A 22,560-nucleotide genomic window follows, 5' to 3' on the forward strand; every position below is an offset into this window, starting at 1 on the left:
GTTATGTCATAATTAAGTAAAATTCTGGCAAATTAGGCGGCCAAACTGTTGCATATACACTGACTCTGCGTGCAATGAACGCAAGAGAAGTGACACAATTTCACCTGGTTAATATTGCCTGCTAAACCTGGATTTCTTTTAGCTAAATATGCAGGTTTAAAAATATATACTTCTGTGTATTGATTTTAAGAAGGCATTGATGTTCATGGTTAGGTACACATTGAGCAACGATACGCCCCGCATCGATTATATGCAACTCAGGACACGCTAGATAAAATAGTAATAATCACAACATGTGTAGTTAACTAGTGATTATGATTGATTGATTGATTGTTTTTTATAAGATAAGTTTAATGCTAGCTAGCAACTTACCTTGGCTTACTGCATTCCGTAACAGGCGGGCTCCTCGTGGAGTCAATGAAGGCAGGTGGTTTAGAGCGTTGGACTAGTTAACTGTAAGGTTGCAAGATTGAATCCCCCGGCTGACAAGGTGAAAATCTGTCGTTCTGCCCCTGAACGAGGCAGTTAACCCACCGTTCCAAGGACGTATTGAAAATAAGAATGAGTTTCTTAAACTGACTTGCCTAGTTAAATAAAGATTAAATAAAGGTGTAAAAAAAAAAATTTTAAATCGGCCAAATCGTGTCCAAAAATACCGATTTCTGATTGTTATGAAAACTTGAAATCGGCCCAAATTAATCGGCCATTCCGATTAATCGGTCTACCTCTAATATGGACCGTAACTCAGTAAAACCTTTGAAGTTGTTGCATGTTACGTTTACATTTTTGTTCAGTATATTTCAAAACATAAAATATCAAACAAATCACCCCCCCCCCTCCAATTTTTTTTTTTTTAACATGATATAAGTCTTGGGCCATATCGCCCAGACCTACAAAGGTGAAAAAATTCACAGGGGAAATTGAAATTGGATACGATTCATTATCGATGAATGTGGAGCTCTGGCTGCCCAATGCCAAACACTACATACTGGTGTTTGAGGAAGAGGGAAGTTCAGAGACTTAATGTCAGGCAATAATATGGAGGTATACTTCATTACTAAGACTGTCTCAGGGCAGTAGCTCTCAATGGTAGCATCAAATCCTTTCTGGGAGTATCAAAACGTTGGTCCACCCTTATAGATTGGGTTTAAGTCAATAGTTCTGACCGGATTACTCACCAAGGATATAGAAAAACAGCATAACATTTGTGTATCTTAAAAATGAACGTCTGTTTTATTCAAAATGGACAGACAAAAAGATTAGAACTTGAATCAATCATTGTAACAAGGACTCTTGTCTCTCCTACTATAGTCTTTAACTCTGGTAAAAACTATTAAGTGTTTCAGTTGGACTTGTTTTTTGTCTGTTTCCTGGTGTTTTCTATGAGCCACCGCGTTGACACTGGGTTGTGCGGAGGATAGCTGTGTTTGTTGATGGGCCATTTAGTACTGAAATCATCATCACTGCCCGCATCATTAAAAAACCTCTGTTTAAATGAGTCTCTGAAAGACTGCCCACACAGCCCACAGTCTGACCCCACGCCTTATGTATTTKGTATCATTTTATATGCTGAGGACTTATCGTCTTTAAAAAACATGGAGGGGAAATGGTGTTACTTCAGAGTTTGAGCATCTGTACACACACACACACACTGCAGAGAAGTCAGCACACAGCTAAACAGAGACACCCAGAGGACAAGGCTGGCACAGCACGTGCATCAAACCGAGGAAGAGAGCAGCAGGGATGGACAGGCGGAGAAAGGAAATACAATTGAGAACTACAGAGAATGAATGTACGAGAGAAATACAGTGCCCTTAGAAATATTCATACCCATTGACTTAATCCACATTTTGTTGTGTTAAAGCCTGAACTCAAAATGAATTAAATTTATTTTTCTCATGTATAACAATACCCCATAATGACWAAGTGAAAACATGTTGTTTTTAGAAACTTGAGCAAATTTACTGAAAACTAAACAGAAATATCTAATTTACATAAGTATTCACACCCCGAAGTCAATACATGTTAGATTCACCTTTAGCAGCGATTAACGCTGTGCGTCTTTCTGGGTAAGTCTCTAAGAGCTTTGCACACCTGGATTGTACAATATTTRCACATTCTTTCAAAAAAWTMTTCAAGGRCCGTCAAGTTAGTCGTTGATCATAACTAGACAGTCATTCCAATGTTGCGCCATAGATTTAAAAGCTGATTTAAGTCAAAACTGTAACTAGGCCACTCAGGAACATTCAATGTCATCTTGGTAAACAACTCCAGTGTATAGAGAGAGATAGAGAAAAAGAGAGAGACACTCACATGGGAGTTTGACCTTTAGGCCATGCTCTCCCGAACCACAACAGGGTTTGTACATCCTGGTACACCGCAAGCCTGTATCTTTGTAGTGACTGGGTGTATTGATACATCATCCAAAGTGTAATTAATAACTTCACCATGCAGCAAAGGGATATTCAATGTCCGCTTTTTCTTTTTATCCATCTTCCAAAAGGTGGCCTTCTTTGCGAAGCATTGGAAAACCTCCCTGGTCTTTGTGGTTGAATCTGTGTTTGAAATCCACTGCTCGACTGAGGTACCTTACAGATAATTGTATGTGTGGGGTACAGAGATGTAGTCATAAGGCTTGCCATAACAAAGGGGTTGAATACTTATTGACTCRAGACATTTCAGATTTCCATTTTTAATTAMTTTGTAAATATTTCATTTTGACATTATGAAGTATTGTGTGTAGGCMRGTGACACAAAATCTCTATTTCATCCATTTTAAATTCAGGCTGTAACACACAAATGTGGAAAAGGTCAAGGGATGTGAATACTTTCTGAAGGCACTAAGTGTTTAGACTCACAAAGACAGACAGGAAGGGGGGAAAAAAAGAGGGAAAGTAAAGAAAAAGGGAAAGTGGAGAGAGAAAAAGAGGGAGAGAGAACGAGATGTAGCGACGGGMGTCCTTACGTCTTGAAACAATCGTTTGTCCTGGGCCAGGCGCTTGGAGGCCAGGGTCTTGGTGACGTGGTAGAAGGTGAGCAGAGCCCTGTGCTGCTGCAGCCCGTCCTGACCCTTCACTGACTCGAGCAGGATGGGTATCAGCTCTGGCCACTGGCGGGGACAGTCCAAACGGGCCACCTTGGCTATCAGCACTGCTATCTGGGTGGCTATCTGTTCATACAGGAAACATATACAATAGGTTAAACATTATTAGAATAATAATCAGGAATGTTTTCGGATATCCGGATAGTCAAAACACAAGCATTGAAGAATTTTTTTGTGCAACTTCAATGGGGACTTGCTCTCTGCTTGTGCCCCTCCCCCACAGACAAGTGGGGGAGGGGCACAAGAGGAGCAGGTGTCCGACATGGACGGAGAAAGAGAGCAAGTAGCCAAACCGACTCGCAAAAGTTAGAGTTGTTGCTGCTACAGGTTATCTATAATCTCATCTGGTAGTGTCTGTCTTGACTGCATCAAATCGATGTAAAGAAGCTAGCTAGCTACACTAGCCAACTAAATTAGTTAGCCAGCAAGGCTAACTGAGGCGATTTTGCTGCGCTCCACGCGTCCTTGTCTACAACAACTAACCAACAGATGCATATCTATATTCCCAGTCATGTGAAAGACATAGAGTAGGGCCTAATGAATTTATTTGCATTGACTGCTTTCCTTAAATTAACTGCAACTCCGTGAAATCTTTGAAATTGTTACATGTTGCGTTTATATTTTTGTTTAGTGTATAAAAATCACGATCTTCCTGATTAACACTAGTTCCTAACTTTTAAAATAACTGGGCTCTCCCATGATTACTGTAGATATGGAACACCGGCAGCAGACACACTGGCTAGTGGYTACTAAGACACACCGTGTTCGATCAGCAGAGAAAACCGTTTCCAGTTAGCAGCAAATCAGTGCTAGTATGTTTGAATGGCCATTACGGTAGCAGGTTTGCCAGCATGCTGATGAAGTTGTACTGCACCAAAGTTATGGGACTGTTGTCAGAAATACTGACAAATAATCACAAAATTCCTTAGCTAGATGGCTGGTGCACTCGAATGTGTGGATAAGCCACTGGGAGTAAACGGATACCGGACTGCACTTTGGTCAAAGAGTGATGACAGACACAGAAGCCCAGTCGAGGATTTTAATGATGCAACAGAGTATACATGTAGTCTGTGTACAGAGGGAAACGGGATAAAATAAATCGAAAATTACTACAATGTAAATCCAATAAACAATATATTAAATGTCAGAAATCTCTATACACAATAAGAGAAAAATAACAGCATAATTCCTCTCAGGAGAAGTAACATTACAGTTACAACAACTGGTAGGCTAATCACAATTGTACAAAATAGTAGAACTGGTGAAGAAAGTTACTCCTCTACATACAAATATCTTGTATTTACAGATAACAGCAGCAACATTATAAAAGTGACATTTGGTAAAAAACGCACAAATATCCCTGCAAATTAAAACTGTCTGATCTCCACGAAAGCCAACCGAACTGAGAAATAAGTTTAATTTCTATACTAACAATTGGCTGCCATGGTGAATAATCCAATAATAAACTGGTAGAACACATGAAAGGAAACAAAAAGAATTCACCGGAATCTCTAAATGAAAAAAACATGTAGATCAATAAAATGTTCTGGTACATCAAATTACATTTAGATGATTCTAAATTCAAATCTAATGGGCTTTAATCCATCCACACCAGAATTAGTGTAACCAATTCAAACTTATTAAAAGCCTCCATCTTCCTTTCTACGAAGTTCGGTCTGTGTCCTCATGGTGGGCATCAGCTCCACCAGTTGTACCCCAATGTGTCTGTAGGGCAGTGCCATCGGAGTCCTAACGTGGGCTCTTCAGGGTCCACACGGTCTTGGGAGAGCCACAGATCTTGCTTCTTTAGGGAGATGCTCAACAMCAGCTGGGACATTACTCGCCCATTGACTTATCTCAAATCCTTCTGTGGCAAGCWGAGTCCTTGACTTGTTCACCAGCTGGCGTGCTTCCTGGTATTCAGGGAGGCTATGCAGGCAATTGTCGACTTAGAAGGCATGTTCCACCATCTGTAGCACATCCTCATTACAATCATTATGATCGCGCACATGTTGCTGCAAGGCGAATGTGGCGGAGAAGAGGCTGCAGGTTGTGCCAGAAGGAAGCACCTGTCATTCATAGACGATTGAGGTCATCTGAACGGGAGATGGTGGAAGTGAACAGGCACYGTTGTTCCTTGCTGGAACTGGACAGGAAGTTAGAAGGTCCTTGGAGTGCCCAACGAAGTCTTGTGTTGACTGCAACAGGTTCACCTTAAGGGCCCATGCACACCGGTTCCATCTGCGTTAAGAAGTGGGGGTGATCTGAACCAATCAGGACCAGGGGACTGGCCTTGGTGAAGGTCGTCTGACGAAACCAAAATGTAACTCTTTGGCCTGAATGCAAAGCATCACGTCTGATGAAACCAGGCACCGCTCATCACCTGGCCAACACCATTCCTACGGTGAAGCATGGTGGTGCAACATCATGCTGTGGGGATGATTTTCAGCAGCAGGTAGTGGGAGACAAGTCAGGATCAAGGGAAAGATGAACAGAGMAAAGTACAGAGAGATCCTTGATGAAAACCTGTTACATAGTGYTCAGGACCTCAGACTGGGGTGAAGGATCACCTTCCAACAGGACAATGACCCTAAGCATACAGCCGAGACAACGCAAGCATGGCTTCGGGACAAGTCTCTGAATGCCCTAGAGTGGCCCAGCCAGAGCCCGGACTTGAACCTGATCAATCATCTCTGGAGAGACCTGAAAATAGCTGTGCATGCAGTGATGCTCCCCATCCAACCTGACAGAGCTTGAGAGGATCTGCAGAGAAGAATGGGAGAAACTCCCCAAATACAGGTGTGCTAAGCTTGTAGCGTTATACCCAAGAAGACTCGAGGCTGTAAATTGCTGCCAAAGGTGCTTCAACAAAGTACTGAATAAAGGGTCTGAATACTTATGTAAATGTGATTTTTTTTTAAATAAATTTGCAAACATTTCTAAAAACCCGTTTTTGCTTTGTCATTGTGGGAATTTGACATTTGAGAAACATGGATAAACGTCGAATTCTGACGTCAGACAGAGCTGGTAGGTTCTACATGCAATGTCTTAAACGCTTTGAACGAATCATCACCTTAGAAAGCGCTGTCCATTTCGTTGCGTTTGGCTTTCAAAGAACATCCACAATTACCATGGTTTTCCACTCAGTTTCAAACAGTTGTTGAACTTTTTCTTCAAATTGATCATCACAGTGAGGTCCAAAAATGTAGCCTAACTGAGTTTTAAAAGCATGCTACYGTTTTGATATGTGTTTGATGTGATTTTCAATAGCATTTGCATCGATGTCAGAGTGGTTGGAGGGGACAATAGAGCACTGAGTACTAGGCCATTTGTGACCCAATGGTCGTTCACAAGTTGGGTACTACCAACGCATGTTCAAAGGTAACGTGAAATTTGACTGTGGTCATGACTCATGACTGACGGTGTGGTGGTGACCGTATTAGGTTAATTTGCTAAAATTTGCGGAATAAAATCTGGGGCGTGTGTATTTTTGTTAGTCACCATGCATCTTATTTATCACACGCACACAGCATACAGAAACTATTTTGAGCTGAATATTATTTGCCAGACAGTGCTAGAGCTGCTTCTGCAGATCCTCAGCATGTTGTTGCTCGAGTGAAACATGCTTTTATAAGCCCAGTCACTGCACAACAATTCTAAATGCAATTGCGGTATATMAACTGTTTTGATGGCCAAGCTAAACAAAGAAAATTGGTAATTGAAGTGCGCATCCCATTCATCATTTAAATTCATAGGCAAGGTAGGCAGGCTAACAGAGCGTCACCCACCACTTTGCAATGTGAGCTGGACGAAGCATGCATTTTGAAAACATACTTAATTGTTTGAAAGCTGAACGTTTTACTTCATATTATGAGGCATTTCTTACCTTGCTTCAAAGTAGCCTAGGCTAAATCCAACCAGAGAAACATTGACAATTATTTTAAAGACTTCCTCATTTGCCATCCATTGAAACCAGCATTTCTCTCCTGTTCTATTGGTTTTCATGTCAACTTTCTTTAGTTGTCCAGCAGCTGAAGGCAAATCCTAGTCATATTAGCAAGCCATCCTAGTTGTTGCATCTTTAGATTTGTTTAGTTTCTAAGTGAGATTTTCATATCTGTCACATATGGAACCGCTCTCATYAGGTGCACTGTTTAGAATGTTTTCMTGCAAATTGGAAAATGTTTGAAAATGAAGTTTTATTCGCTGCTTCATTGCAGGAGATGCATGTTCTATTAAGATGAATTGCCATAATCTAAATGTGACTCCAACCCCATCATTAAGTTTGCTCGTGAAACGAAGGTGGTAGGTCTGATCAGGACAACAACCGCTCCCTCAATGCCTTCAAAACAAAGGAGCTGATTGTGTACTACAGGAAACGGAGGGCCRAGCACGCCCCCATTCACATTGACGGGGCTGTAGTGGAGCAGGTCGACAGCGTCAAGTTCCTGGGTGTCGAGGGGGTTGGAGGGGCGAAATGTGAGACTGACGTGTTTTCCGTTTGCTCCCACAGTATTCTTAAAGTTAATGTGAATTTTGCAGCAAAACTGTAGTTATTTTCAAATATTCGTTTGATGATCCCTTTCCGTAAAAACCAAGACTACTTTGCTTTCGAATGTCAGCATGTCGACGAAACATAAGGCCAAAAACATGACTTTGAGAAAACCCGGCCTACAAGACCCACTTATCAAGACCCACTTATCAACACCCTCTCCGGAGTCTGAGGGCCCGGAGACACACACTTTACCCGGGGGTACGGCTTGGCCTGGCGGCGCTGAAATTAACAATCGGGGCCATCAAACTGCAAAGCTCTGAGATTAAATGAAATGAAAACGGAGGTAGTTGCTACAATTGAGGCCCAAATACAGGAGGTTTCTGATACTTTAAAAGCAGATCTAACCATCCTGTGGAACGAGACGGTGCCAGCAATCACATCACTCAAAACAACAGAGTTGCACACTACAACGATTGCAGCCCTGGAAACCTCCGCTACCAATGTCTCCAAACGACTACTACAGGACCATCCAGGTGTGAAGTATGGACTGTGATTCCCGGCCCGTCTACGGCTTTCTCATGATGGTAAACACTACACATTTGATTCTCCGGATGAGGCTATGGCTCACATTCAACGTCACATCAAGARGTCTTGAATTTGCCCAAAGATCAGCAACTGTTGCTTGYGAAATGTGGATAGTAAGTAAGTAGCCCACCTGTGGTACAACTATGTTTAGTTATAACGTACTATTCTTGTACAGTTGGGGAGTTGGCGAACCCACTCAAGCCTATTTGATGTGATCTAATGTTTTGATCATATAATGTGCTTGCCTTACAAGCATTCAGTCATATTAATTTCATTGTATTAAGGTTTTACTTAACTCCTTTGTTTCCAGGCTGTCTCATTCACCTATTTTGTTTGTTTACATAGTGCCTTCAGTGACTCAAAATATTTTTTGGTATTGGTTTACTGCATCCGTTTATACCGACCCAATAAACAGAAAATGTTCCGAGGCTACACGTTTTTGGGGGTCTTCAATTCAATTTTAAAGGTTTTCAATGTAATTTATGCCCAGCAAACTTTCAACGTTGCACACACATATTTTTTTGGTMTTGGCTGTAAGTTGTCTTATTGTCTAACCAGACAATTATTATTTTTTAAATCGTCTTACTACGATTTGCCTACTTCAAATTAGGTTTTTGGTTGAGAGCCTTGATACATTTTCTCTCTCAATGCCTGTTATAAGACTGGGAATATAATTGTATTATCTACAAGTGGTGTGCTTTTGTAATTTCGATTGCGCACTTTGTTTTTTTTCTCTTTTTGCTGCTTGATCCACTAACACAAAACACGACTTTAACCTGTTATGCAAGGGGGCAGTATTTTCACATCCGGATGAAAAGCGTGCCCAGAGTAAACTGCCTGCTACTCAGGCCCAGAAGCTAGGATATGCATATTATTAGTATATTTGGATAGAAAACACTCTGAAGTTTCTAAAACTGTTTGAATGAATGTCTGTGAGTATAACAGAACTTCTATGCAGGCAAAAACCTGAGAAAAAATCCAACCAGGAAGTGGGAAATCTGAGTTTGTAGTAGAGGTCGACCGATTAATCGGAATGGCCGATTAATTAGGGCGATTTCAAGTTTTCAAACAATCGAAATCATATATTTGTTAAAAAATGTACACCCTTTATTTAACTAGGCAAGTCAGTTAAGAACACATTCTTATTTTCAATGATGGCCAAGGAACGTTGGGTTAACTGCCTCGTTCAGGGGCAGAACTACAGATTTTACCTGTCAGCTCAGGGATTCAATCTTGCAACCTTACGGTTAACTAGTCCAATGCTCTAACCACCTGCCTCTTGCACTCAGAGGAGCCGCCTGTTACGCGAATGCAGTAAAGCCAAGGTAAGTTGCTAGCTAGCATTAAACTTATCTTATAAAAAACAATCAATCAATCATAATCACTAGTTATAACTACACATGGTTGATGATATTACTAGTTTATCTAGCGTGTCTCCTGCGTTGCTATATATAGATGCATGCGGTGCACATTCGCAAAAAAGGACTGTCGTTGCTCCAACGTGTACCTAACCATAAACATCAATGCCTTTCTTAAAATCAATACACAGAAAGTATATATTTTTAAACCTCATATACTTGCATATTTAGCAAAAGAATCCAGGTTTAGAGGCAATATTAACCAGGTGAATTGTGTCACTTCTCTTGCGTTCATTGAACGGAGAAGTCAGGTATATGCAACAGTTTGTGCCGCCTGGCTCATTGGAACTAATTTGCCAGAATTTTCGTAATTATGACATAACATTGAAGGTTGTGAATGTAACAGGAATATTTAGACTTATGGATGCCACCCCTTAGATAAAATATGGAACGGTTCCGTATTTCACTGAAAGAATAAACGTCTTGTTTTCGAGATGATAGTTTCCGGATTCGACCATATTAATGACCTAGGCTCGTATTTCTGTGTGTTATTATGTTATAATTAAGTCTATGATTTGATTGAGCAGTCTGACTGAGCGATGGTAGGCACCAGCAGGCTCGTAAGCATTCATTTCAAACAGCACTTTCGTGCGTTTTGCCAGCAGCTCTTCGCAATGCTTCAAGCATTGCGCGCTGTTTATGATTCAAGCCTATCAACTCCCGAGATTAGGGTTGTAACCGATTGAAATGGCTAGCTAGTTAGCGGGGTGCGCCTAATAGCGTTTCAAACGTCACTCGCTCTGAGACTTGGAGTAGTTGTTCCCTTGCTCTGCATGGTAACGCTGCTTCGAGGGTGGCTGTTGTCGAGCTGTTCCTGGTTCGAGCCCAGTAGGGCGAGGAGAGGACGAAGTATGAGAACGGAAGTATATGAATAATAATCGTAGAGAGAAATATCCTATAATCCTATAATAACTACAACCTAAAACTTCTTACCTGGGAATATGGAAGACTCATGTTAAAAGGAACCACCAGCTTTCATATGTTCTCATGTTCTGAGCAAGGAACTTAACTAGTTACTTTCTTTTTACATGGCACATATAGCACTTTTACTTTCTTTGTTTTTGCATTTATTTAAACAAATTGAACATGTTTCATTATTTATTTGAGGCTAAATTGATGTTTATTGATGCATTATATTAAGTTAAAATAAGTGTTCATTCAGTATTGTTGTAATTGTCATTATTACAACAAGAAAATATACATATTAAAAATCGGCCGATTAATCGGTATCGGCTGTTTTTGATTCTCCAATAATCGGTATCGGTGTTGAAAAATCATATCATCGGCCGACCTCTAGTTTGTACTTTTTCAAGTGATTGCCTATCCAAAATCCAGTGTAAATGGTGTCAGATTGCACTGCCTAAGGCTTCCATTAGATGTCAACAGTCTTTAGAAAGTTGTTTGAGGATTYYATTGTGAAAGGGGAGCAAATAAGACCAGTCACAATAAGTGCCTCAGCTGAAAGCTATGAGTTGTTTATCGCGCGCGGCCGTGAGCACGAGCGCCGTTCCCTCTCCTTTCTAAAGACAAAGGAATTGTCCGGTTGAAACATTATTGAAGATTTATGATAAAAACATCCTAAAGATTGATTATATACATCGTTTGACATGTTTCTACGAATTGTAATGGAACTTTTTWGACTTTTCGTCTGGACTTCGTGCTCGCGCCTTGTGCATTTGGATTAGTGAACTAAACGCGCGAACAAAAAGGAGGTATTTGGACATAAATATGGACTTCATCGAACAAAACAAACATTTATTGTGAAACGGATTCCTGGGAGTGCATTCCGATGAAGACCATCAAAGGTAAGTGAATATTTATAACGCTATTTCTGACTTTTGTTGACTCCACAACATTGAATTGTTCAGTTCTAATGTTGTCATTGTCTTTTTGTTTTGTTTTTTTGAGACAAGTTATTCTGGGGTTTTTGGGTATTCATTGCTTTTCCACTCTATGCTCTAATGACAGGGTTGTATAACGGGAGTGCTCAGGGTGGCCGAAATAATATGATCAGGTACATTTCGTGGAACATCAAAGGGGCTAACAACCCTGTGAAGCGTAAGAGGGTGCTGACACACTTAAAGGGTTTGAACGCAAATGTTGCATTTCTACAAGAGACTCACTTGAGGACTGGTGAGCACTTTAGGATGCGTAGGGACTGGGTTGGACAAGCATTCCACTCTAACTTTCATAGTAAATCAAGAGGTGCTGCCATTTTGGTTGATAAATCTACTCGTTTTGTAGCTTCTGAGGTTATTGCTGATCCTAAGGGACGATACGTCATAGTAACCGGTAAACTGTTTTCTACCCCTCTTGTTTTGGCTCGTCTGTATGCTCCCACTTGGGATGACACAAGTTTAATTTCTTCCTTATCTGCTATACCCAATTTTGATTCCCATTTGTTGATTTTAGGGGGGATTTCAACTGTACAATGTCACCAGTTCTTGACAAGTCCTCACAAAGAACTACAGGCCTATATAAATGTGCCCTACATATTCAATCTTTTCTTCAGAAATATGCTRTGTGTGAGGCCTGGYGTTTCCTACACCCGACAGATAGACAGTATTCCTTTTTTTCTCATGTTCATCAAACATACTCCCACACTGATTACTTATTTTTGGACAAAAAACTTCTGCCTAGCCTTCGGAGGTGTACTTATGAGAGTATTGTTACTTCTGACCATTCACCATTAGTGCTTGAACTAGAGTTTCCCCAGCAACCTCCTGTGTTATCAATGGCGTCTTAACCCCATTTTACTCTCAGCTAAGGAGTTTGTCAATTTCATTTCTGCTGAAATCACCTTATTCCTAGAAATTAATTAMACGCCAGGTACAGTTGAAGTCGGAGGTTTACATACACTTATGTTGGAGTCATTAAAACTCGTTTTTCAGCCTCTCCATGAATTTCTTGTTAACAAACTAAAGTTTTGGCAAGTTGGTTAAGACATCTACTTTGTGCATGACAAGTCATTTTTCCAACAATTGTTGACAGACCAATTATTTCACTGTATCACAATTCCAGTGGGTCAGAAGTTTACATACACTAAGTTGACTGTGCCTTTAAACAGCTTGGAAATTTTCAGAAAATTATGTCATGGCTTTATAAGCTTCTGATAGGCTAATAGGCTGACATCATTTGAGTCAATTGGAGGTGTACCTGTGGATATATTTCAAGGCCTACCTTCAAACCCACTGCCTCTTTGCTTGACATCATGGGAAAATTAAAAGAAATCAGCCAAGACCTCAGATCCACTGGATCACCGGATCCACTGGTCCGGGGCAAAACTTGGAAAAATAATCTCTGATTTTGATGCTACATGTGTCCGATGTAAAACGGAACCAGCCACACAGTATCCTATGTTTTGGGGCCGTCACAAACTGTCTGGTTTTTGGGAATTAATATGATTAATGTGACTTGCGGATGCCTCGTTCATCTTGCCCTGTAAAACACTAAAATGTGAGCTCGTTTTGTCCTGTTTTTTATTTTGTTTATGCTTACAAAAAAAACGTTTTTTAATAAAGCATTGTAAACTTTATTTTTGGTCCAGTGGATGGTTGTTTTGTGGCCATGACTGTCTGAGTGTGAGTGGTTGCATTTCTCCACCCCTATCCCTTGTCTGTTTACAAGAACAATGGTGAGGTGTCCACTCTGTCCCTGTACTACAGATGCCCTTTAACCTTTGCAGCCTTCTGCCCGGGGTGTTTAACTTGTCTAAAATACGGTATCTTCATAGCTAATCTTTTTTATTTGTACTTTTTCTAGTTGAGTATATTATTTATATTGTTTTGTGTTGTCTGGTGTGTGAAACTGAATAAACAGAGTAAAAAAAAAATAAGTTCCTTGGTGTCCACATCATTAAGGACCTATCATGGTCTACACATACCAACAAAGTTGTGTAGAGTGCACGACAAAGGAGGCCTCCCCCTAAGGGGATACAGCTGCACCTTAGAGAGCATCTGGCTGCATCACSGCTTGGTATGGCAACTGTTTGGAATCTGACCGCAAGGCGATACAGAGAGTAGTGTGTACAGCTCAGTACATCACTGGGGCCAAGCTTCCTGCCATCCAGGAGCCTCTATACCAGGCGGTGTCAGAGGAAGGCCCTAAAAATGTGGAAAGACACCAGCCACCCAAGTCATTCACTGTTCTCTCGGCTACCGCACGGCAAGCAGTACCGATACACCAAGTCTGGAACCAACAGGACCCTGAACAGCTATTACCCCCAAGCCATAAGACTGCTAAATAGTCAACCAAATAGCTACCCGGACTATCTGCAGTTACCCTTTTTTACCTCGTACCCCTGCAGATCGACTCGGTACTGGTACCCCGTGCACAGTATTCAGACTCCTTGACTTTTCCACATTTTTGTTAAGTAACGTTATTCTAAAATGTACAAAAAAAATGTTTCCCCATATCCACCTACACACAATAGCCCATAATGACAAAGTAAAGACAAAAATAAATATCACATTTACATAAGTATTCAGACCCTTTACTCAGTACTTTGTTGAAGCACCTTTGGCAGCGATTACAGCCGAGTCTTCTTGGGTATGACGCTACAATCTTGGCACACCTGTATTTGGGGAGTTTCTCTCATTCCTCTCTGCAGATCCTCTCAAGCTCTGTCAGGTTAGATAGGGAGCGTTGCTACACAGCTATTTTCAGGTCTCTCCAGAAATGTTTGATCGGGTTCAAGTCGGGGATCTGGCTGGGCCAGGAGACTTGTCCCAAAGCCACTCCTGCGTTGTCTTGGCTTTGTGATTAGGGTGATTGTCCTGTTGGAAGGTGAACTTCACCCCAGTCGGAAGTCCTGAGCGCTCTGGAGCAGGTTTTCATCAAGGATCTCTCTGTACTTTGCTCGATCCTGACTGGTCTCCCAGTCCCTGCYGCTGAAAAACATCCCCCACAGCATGAGGCTGCCACCACCATGCTTCACTGAAGGGATGGTGCCAGGTTTGCTSCAGACGTGACACTTGCCATTCAGGACAAAGAGTTCAATCTTGGTTTTATTGTTTCTCATGGTCAGAGTCCTTTRGGTGCCTTTTGGCAAACTCCAAGCGCGCTGTCATGTGCCTTTTACTGAGGAKTTGCTTCCGTCTGGCTACTCTACCATAAAGGCCTGATTTGGTGGAGTGCTGCAGAGATGGGAGAATCTTCCAGAAGGACAACCATCTCCACAGAGGAACTCTGAAGCTCTGTTAGAGTGAGGATCAGGTTCTTGGTCACCTCCACGACCAAGGCCCTTCTCCCCAGATTTCTCAGTTTGGCTGTGTGGCCAGCTCTAGGAGGAGTCTTGGTGGTTCCAAACTTCTTCCATTTAAGAATGGCCACTGTGTTYTTKGGGCCCTTCAATGCTATAGACATTTTTTGGCACCCTTCCCCAGATCTGTGCATCAACACAATCCTGTCTCTGAGCTCGACGGACAATTACTTTAACCTCATGACTGTTTTGCTCAAACATCCCCTGTAAACTTTGACCTTATATAGACAGGTGTGTGCATTTCCAAATTGTGTCCAATCAATTGAATTTACCACAGGTGGACTCCAATCAAGTTGTAGAAACATCTCAAGGATKATCAATGGAAACAGGATGCACCTGAGCTGAATTTTTATTAATAGCAAAGGGTCTGAATATTTATGTAAATAATGTATATTTTTTATGTGTAATACAGTTGGGAAAATGTTTTTTTTTTTTTACTGTTTTCACTCATTATGTGGTATTGTGTTTAGATTGCTGATTTTAGAATTAAGCTGTAACGTAAGAAAATGTGGAAAAAGTCAAGGGGTCTGAATACTTTCCGAAGGCACTGTATATAGCCAAGTAATCGTATTCATTATTACTTTTATTATTACGTGTTATTACTTTCCTATTATTTCTCTATTTCCTTTCTCTCTGCGTTGTTGGGAAGAGCCCGTAAGGAAGCATTTCAYCTGTTGTTTACGAAGCATGCGAGAAATAACATTTGATATCTTGCTAGGGACCGAAGATGGGCCAATAAGCTTCTGTAAGAAGTGTCACTCCACTGACTGCACAGATGGCAATAAAGATGAATCATATTTGTATGTGTGTGTGAAGATAATTGGTGTGATCGGGCAAAACTCACTTATCTGCATTACAGTCATAGCAGAGGGAGAACAGGGACATTGATCAAGATGCATTATGGCAAGCTGAGTGTTCTCTTCATTTTGAATTTTTGCTTGTGCATGCATGCAGCACACTCTCGCTGAGGCATTTGGTGGTGATGTGTGATAAGGTAAGGTTACACTATATGCAGCCTTAGGGGGGAGATTAACTCTAGACCACACACACATCATTGGATCACAGCAGATTGCTGACGGAGTCAACCTCCTTTCCAGAGGGGTGACAGAGAGAGGAAGAGACAGGTGAGACACAAGGGGCTAGAATGGCTGAAATGCTCTCCATTTGGACACAGACAGCCACTGCTACTAGTAGAGGTATCCCTAGGTAGGGGTCTCTGTAGAAGTATGGCCACTTCTCCAAGACAGAGCCAAATGGACATACTGGAAAGCTGTTTGGGAGTGTTCTACTTCGTGATGGTGGTCGATGAAATGATGCCCCGAAAGGGACGAGTCATTGGTTGACAGCTCACGCAAAAAAATGACTGACCTGGTTGACGGGCTCGTTGAAGTTGGTGATCAGGCCAGCTCGCAGCGACGTCTTCTCCTCTTCTGACAGAGCACTGGACGGACACACACACACACACAGAACTAGGTTACAATAAGGTTACAAAATAATGCCAAACATCAACGCAAACATCTTTTCAATACTCAATTTCCATTTTGAATTAGATGACTGCTTCAAATGTGTTATCAGAAACGCTCTCCACTCTAATGGAATTGTTTGAGGCCTCAATATGCKAGAGGAAAGGACGGGGGAGGCACATTAACCGTGTGCAATTCCTGTCAAATATCACCATCTGCTTCTTTAGTGAGGCGGTCAGCGAGAATGACCCTCGTATTATTACATTTCCACACCCTTCCATTTGAGAGGGAGAGGAAAGCCATGGCATTATCAACTGCCTGACACAGCACCCAGCTGATATCCTGTGAGAGACGCCTTCTGCTTTGAATCCAATTTCCCCAGGGAGAGAGCTAGCGCCAACGCGCAGGCTTTAATATAGAGGGCTGATACGACATGAAGATGACAGAGAGCAGCAGTGAGGGATAGCTCCGTCCCTGTATGAAGCTATTGTATACACTGTCCCGGGCTAACACTAGAACTGCTAAAGCAGTCATTTTGACTGCTCAAACATTTTTAAAATGTAAAGTCATGCCACCCTCCGTTCTTGACTTTTCCTAAATAAGTCCATATAACACTGTCTTTGTTAGAATCTTAAATATCACAAACAAAACTGGAGTTTTAACCAGTTTTAGGAGGGCATGTCATTTTTTGAATGGTTTTCCCCCGTTGCCCCTACTTCTCCACACATTTGAAAGTGCAGTACCCAGCTGATGATCACCTTGATAATTAACTCAAAACTGAAACTAATTTCACACATAACAGATTAAATAAATTAAGTAAGGTACGATGGGGAGAATGGATGAGTTGAGTGAGGGGAAGCGAACTATGCATAATTATGTAATCACCAATTGTGAATGAAGAACAGGACAGGCCATTCTATTGTATTGATCTGTTCTAATTATAATCTCAAAAAACGGTATGTACCCTATATCAGTCCACAGAATGTGTTTTTTGGTTTTTACATATAGCCTACAGTAACAAACTAATGAAAATGCTATTGTGTTATTTGAAATAAAAACGGTATTCTAATTTTACCCATGGCCTTCATAAAACACCAATTTATAATCTTTTCAATRGCATATATGAAATGTATTAATTACACGTACAGAATATTGCAGTCAGAATGACTGCTCATTAGATTGAAGGAGGTCCCTCGAGGCCCAGCGGTTCTATTGTTAGAGGAAGCGGGAGAGAGAGAGAGGGGGGGGGAATCATGGAGAGGTACGAATGTTAAGAAGAGTRAGGAAGGGAAGGTGGCAGCGGTGGATGAGAAAATAGGAATTAAAGCAGGAGATGAGACACAGAAGCGAGAGGGAATTAAGTGAAGTGTAATGGGAAGAGGGACAGAGAAAGAGGGAAGAGTTGCCACATCCCATACAAAGTAGCAGAGATCCTAACCCCGGTAGAAGTTTGTGCGACAAGCCCGCAGATAGCTTCCCCCAGTAAATTGGGCAACGTCTGTAGGCACTGGGTGCATTAAGCGCAAAGCAATGGCCAGGAGTTCATTGCACCTTCCACAGCAAGCAGAGGTGACAACGGCTCTGTTCGACAAATGACAATGAAGTACCCACACCTACAAAAGAAAAGAAGGGGGGACTTTGGAAGGAGAGCACAAGGGGTGAGAGGTAAAAATCTAAAGAATGGCTGGAGGATTGCAGAGGCAGAACTGATTGTCTTTGAGGTGAGGTGGTTAAAAACAGTCTTTGTTCTGTGGACCTGTAGGTGAACTTGAAACATTAAGCTAGTCAGCAATCCCATAGGTGTGAATGGACAATACCATCCCATAGGTTGTGTCTGYACAATACTATCAGTATGGCCTACACTAGATGGACGTAAGAGAATGGCGCCAATGAATAACAATGTGAGCTCACAAAATACACACAGCTGAGCCCAATCATTTTGCAGAACTCGCCATTAATACTGAAACATGATGATGGGAGAGGTGTAACAGGTGTGGGAAGATATTTTTTTTTATCGTAAAAAGGCGAGATGAGAGAGAAGACGAGACAGAACCATAAGGAAAGTGAAAAGAATGGCGAGAAGAACGGAAAGAAGCAAGAGAAGAAGAAGAGGGAAGTAAAAGAGAGATGGCTTACTTTGGTGCGACTCTCCTCCAGTACCTGTCGATGCCATTTTTGAAGTAGAGCACRGCAAGCCATCGGACGTTAACATCCAACATGTGGTTGTTGAAGATATTCTAGAGGACAGAAAACACAGGGCAGCGTTTAAATAACTTASTAGGTGGGAAGAATCAATATTATTTAAACCACTGTGATAATGTCCTTTGCTGCAGCTGGAATTGAATTTCACATCTATCCAAGGAGTCGTTTCAGAAACTACACAAAGTGCTTACATTCTTGGGTTAGGGTCTGGTTTGGAATTGGGCCTTCTTATGGGACGGTAGCGTCCCACCTGGCCAACATCCGGTGAAATTGCAGAGCGCCRAATTCAAAATACTGAAATACTCATAATAAACATTCATAAAATATACAAGTKWTATACATCGGCTTAAAGTTTCCCTTCTTGTTAATCCAGCCGCTTTGTCAAGATTYCAAAAAGGCTTTACGGCGAAAGCATACCATGCGATTATCTGCGGACAGTGCCCCGCTTACAAAARCATACAAACATTTTACAACCAAGTAAAGGAATTACAAAAGTCAGAAACAGCGATAAAATTAATCACTTACCTTTGATGATCTGCATATGTTAGCAGTCACAAGAGTCCATGTTACACATTAAATGTTTGTTTTGTTCGATAAAGTCCCTCTTTATGTCCCMAAAACTCAGTTTTGTTGGCGCGTTTGTTCAGTAATCCACTGGCTCAAAGGCGGTCACGACATGCAGATGAAAACATTCTAATAGTACCTGTAAAGTTCGTCGAAACATGTCAAACGATGTTTATAATTAATCCTCAGGTTGTCTATTGTCTAAATAATTGATCATATTTCAACCGGACAATAGCGTCTTCAATAGAAAAGAAAAACAACGAAAGGTGCGCAATCAGTCACTCGCTCAAAATAGCTCTGGTTCATTTAGAGTCCACTGAAAGAATGTTCTCATTCTTCCTCGTTTTTCAGAATACAAGCCTGAAACAATGTCTAAAGACTGTTGACATCTAGTGGAAACYATAGGAACTGGAATTTGGGTCCTATCCAAATACATACTGTATAGGCATTCAATAGAAAAGTACCCACATCAAAAATATCCCACTTCCTGGACGGATTTTCCTCAGGTTTTCGCCTGCCATATCAGTTCTGTTATASTCACAGACATTATTTKAACAGTTTTGGAAACTTTAGAGTGTTTTCTATCCAATACTACCATGCATATGCTAGCTTCTGGGCCTGAGTAACAGGCAGTTTACTTTGGGCACGTTTGTCATCCAAACTTCAAAATACTGCCCCCTACCCAAGAGAGGTTAACAAAGCCACACTGGCTGGCTGCTTATCTTAGCTGTCCTACAAGGATTTTTTGAGTGACAGAGCGAGAACCCAAACTTTGGGCTCATTAAAAAAGATGTACCAGCACCCGAGGTGAGTTCGGCGGAGGTGGGGGTGCATGAGAGGGGCATGCTGGGAGCTCGCAGTCTGGAGTACGCACCTGGCGCCAGACTGAGACAATCACAGCAGAGTGCTGCCACACTCCACTGTACACACACACACTTCTCTCAGCAGGAGAACTGAAGGGTGAAGCTGCGTTGAGTAGCGAACCACAGGGGTGAGTGGGGGCAGAGTACAACAATGTTCTCTGTTATTAACTCAGTCCTGACTGTCTGAATACAGCAGAGAGTTCTAGGCTCAGAGCTGATTCAAACGGTGTTGTTCTGTGGGTAGAAAAAGCAGAACCTGGCAGTGCAGCCTCAGTTGGGTGGCTGATGTGGSTAGGGTTGCAAAGRGAGGGTATATTACTGGAAACTTTCAAAAGTTTACCATTAAACTACCAGAATTTTGCCATCTTTCAAGGATTTTACGTAATCTATCACAARATATCCAGTGGCCCCTTTGGGAACTTCAGWCTATCACAGGTGTCTGTAATAATCTCTGGCCCTCTGTGTGGCCTCATCACATGTAAAATATATGAAATATGATGATTTTAAAATAAATACAAAGCCGTAAAAAAACATTAACCTAAATATAAACCATCAACTTAGTGAATACAAATGTATTTTTTGTGTTGTTTTTTTTACTATGTCAATATGTATTCGCTGTCAATGTTTTGTCATTGTCATTTTTGTGAAAAAAGTCACGTTGGAAGAGTTCATTGAAAATAATGCCTTTGTTGATTAGATGCTTTTTAAATGAATTAGGCTATTTTCTCTTGAACCATAAGGTCATGGACAAAGATATAGTGCATTCGGAGAAAGACTCAAGGCTGTAATCGCTGCCAAAGGTGATTCGACAAAGTACTGAGTAAAGGGTCTGAATACTTATGCAAATGTTAGAGCAAATTTATTAAACAAAATAAAAACAAAAAAATGTCTAAAAACCTGTTTTTCTTTGCCATTATGGGGTATTGTWTGTAGATTGATGAGGGGAAAAAACKATTTAATCAATTTCAGAATAATGCTGTTACGTAACAAAATGTGGAAAAAGTCAAGAGGTCTGAATACTTTCCCAATGCACTGTAAAATGTATACTATGTATGAAAAGAAAAAATAGTTATTCAAGTATAAATTACTAACRTTTTTATTTTATATTTAACCTTTATTTAACTAGATAAGTCAGTTAAGAACAAATTCATATTTACAATGACGGCCTACCCCGGCCAAACCCTAACGACGCTGGGCCAATTGTGCACCGCCCTATGGGACTCCCAATCACGGCCGGTTGTGATACAGCCTGGAATCGAACCAGGGTCTGTAGTGACACCTCTAGAACAGATGCAGTGCCTTACACCGCTGCGCCACTCGGGAGCCCACGTTAAAMCAGATTGCCATATATTTTCTGTTGTTTTGAAAAATTACTGAAGATTCTGGAAACGTTGGTAAATTACCGGTAGCATTGCAACCCTAGGAGTGGCTAACAACCACCTACTGTAACAAGGTATTGGATAGCTGATGGATAGAGATCAACAAAGACCATCTACAGTACACTGACTGAATGAGGAGAGATGGTGAGGAGGATGGGACAGATTAGATTTCTTTACAGCCTCTGTGGAGTATCACACACACACAGTATCCTGCTACTATGGTTTACCCCATGGCTCTAACAGCAGCACAGTGACACATCAACCTGGGCTAGACTGGGGCATTGTGTGTGTAACCTAATGGTCTATCATTTATGACAGGGACTAATGCAATGTGACAATGGGATAATGACAGTCAAGGTTAGTGTACAGCTGAGCACCAGTGAGCATCCCATCTATTTCTCTGTCACTATCTCTACCATTCCTGTTAATTTTTTWAAACTTTTTAATTTTATTATTGTAGTGAGGGTGGGGTGATTTGTTAGTAGTGATTCTAAATCAGAGCAAAAAACTGCCCACAGATATTCTTTATGGAAACCACACAAGCTGATCGCCACTGCCGTTGTTGTTGTTTCTCCTGCTGTTGTTGTTATTATTGATATCCAGCCTTCTCTGACATTTGAGAACCCAGTTGCATATAGTATCACATCACCACAGCTTTGCATAAATCAAGATGATCCAAAACCACAAGAGAAGCATRTTGGGCCCACAGAAGGCCTACCTTTTAAAAATGTCTGCATAAATTGACCCAAACCTTTCTAGGCCATAACCTATCCATTGTGTAATAATTAGGGGAACAAACTTAACTTGAGGAACTCAAAGCTTTGCACAAATCAATGGATGATGTGTGGTAAGCTCCAGTATAGACGTTGGTGCCTGTGTTTGCCTGTGTGTGTGTGTTAGACATACCAGCAGTACAGARTAGAAGCCAGGTTGTGTCTCCCACTGTCGTAGCTGCTCCTCAGCAGGCTTCAGTAGAGCGGTATCCTGACTGGTGGCCTGGGTCAGGGCCTGTAGGACCACCGAGCTGGCACTCTCCATATCCATACCTAGAGACACCTGGGGGTTAGAGAGCGAGAGAGAGAGAGGGGACGAAGGTGGAACAGAAGGGGGAGAGGAGAATGAAAGGGAGAGGGGATGGAGACAGAGGGTGAAGAAGAGTGTGAGAGGAGGGGAGAGAGAGAGAGAGAGAGAGCGAGGCAGAAAGAGTGAGAAGGGTTCAGCACCATCT

General features: G+C 41.5%; 1 protein-coding gene across 1 annotated transcript in view; it reads right to left on the bottom strand.

The window, feature by feature from the left end:
* The window catches only part of ipo11 (importin 11), a 245,206-nt gene that overhangs the window by 204,675 nt on the left and 17,971 nt on the right, over nucleotides 1-22,560 (bottom strand). Inside the window, exons 2-5 of the mRNA XM_024001611.1 lie at nucleotides 22,239-22,388; nucleotides 18,461-18,561; nucleotides 16,230-16,302; nucleotides 2,966-3,169 (exon numbers count right to left, since the gene is read on the bottom strand). Of these exons, the coding sequence (XP_023857379.1) occupies nucleotides 2,966-3,169; nucleotides 16,230-16,302; nucleotides 18,461-18,561; nucleotides 22,239-22,376 (516 nt within the window). The 5' untranslated portion in view covers nucleotides 22,377-22,388. The remainder of the gene's footprint in view (nucleotides 1-2,965; nucleotides 3,170-16,229; nucleotides 16,303-18,460; nucleotides 18,562-22,238; nucleotides 22,389-22,560) is intronic.

The sequence above is a fragment of the Salvelinus sp. IW2-2015 genome, linkage group LG15, assembly GCF_002910315.2.
Source record: "Salvelinus sp. IW2-2015 linkage group LG15, ASM291031v2, whole genome shotgun sequence".
Lineage (NCBI taxonomy): Eukaryota > Metazoa > Chordata > Actinopteri > Salmoniformes > Salmonidae > Salvelinus > Salvelinus sp. IW2-2015.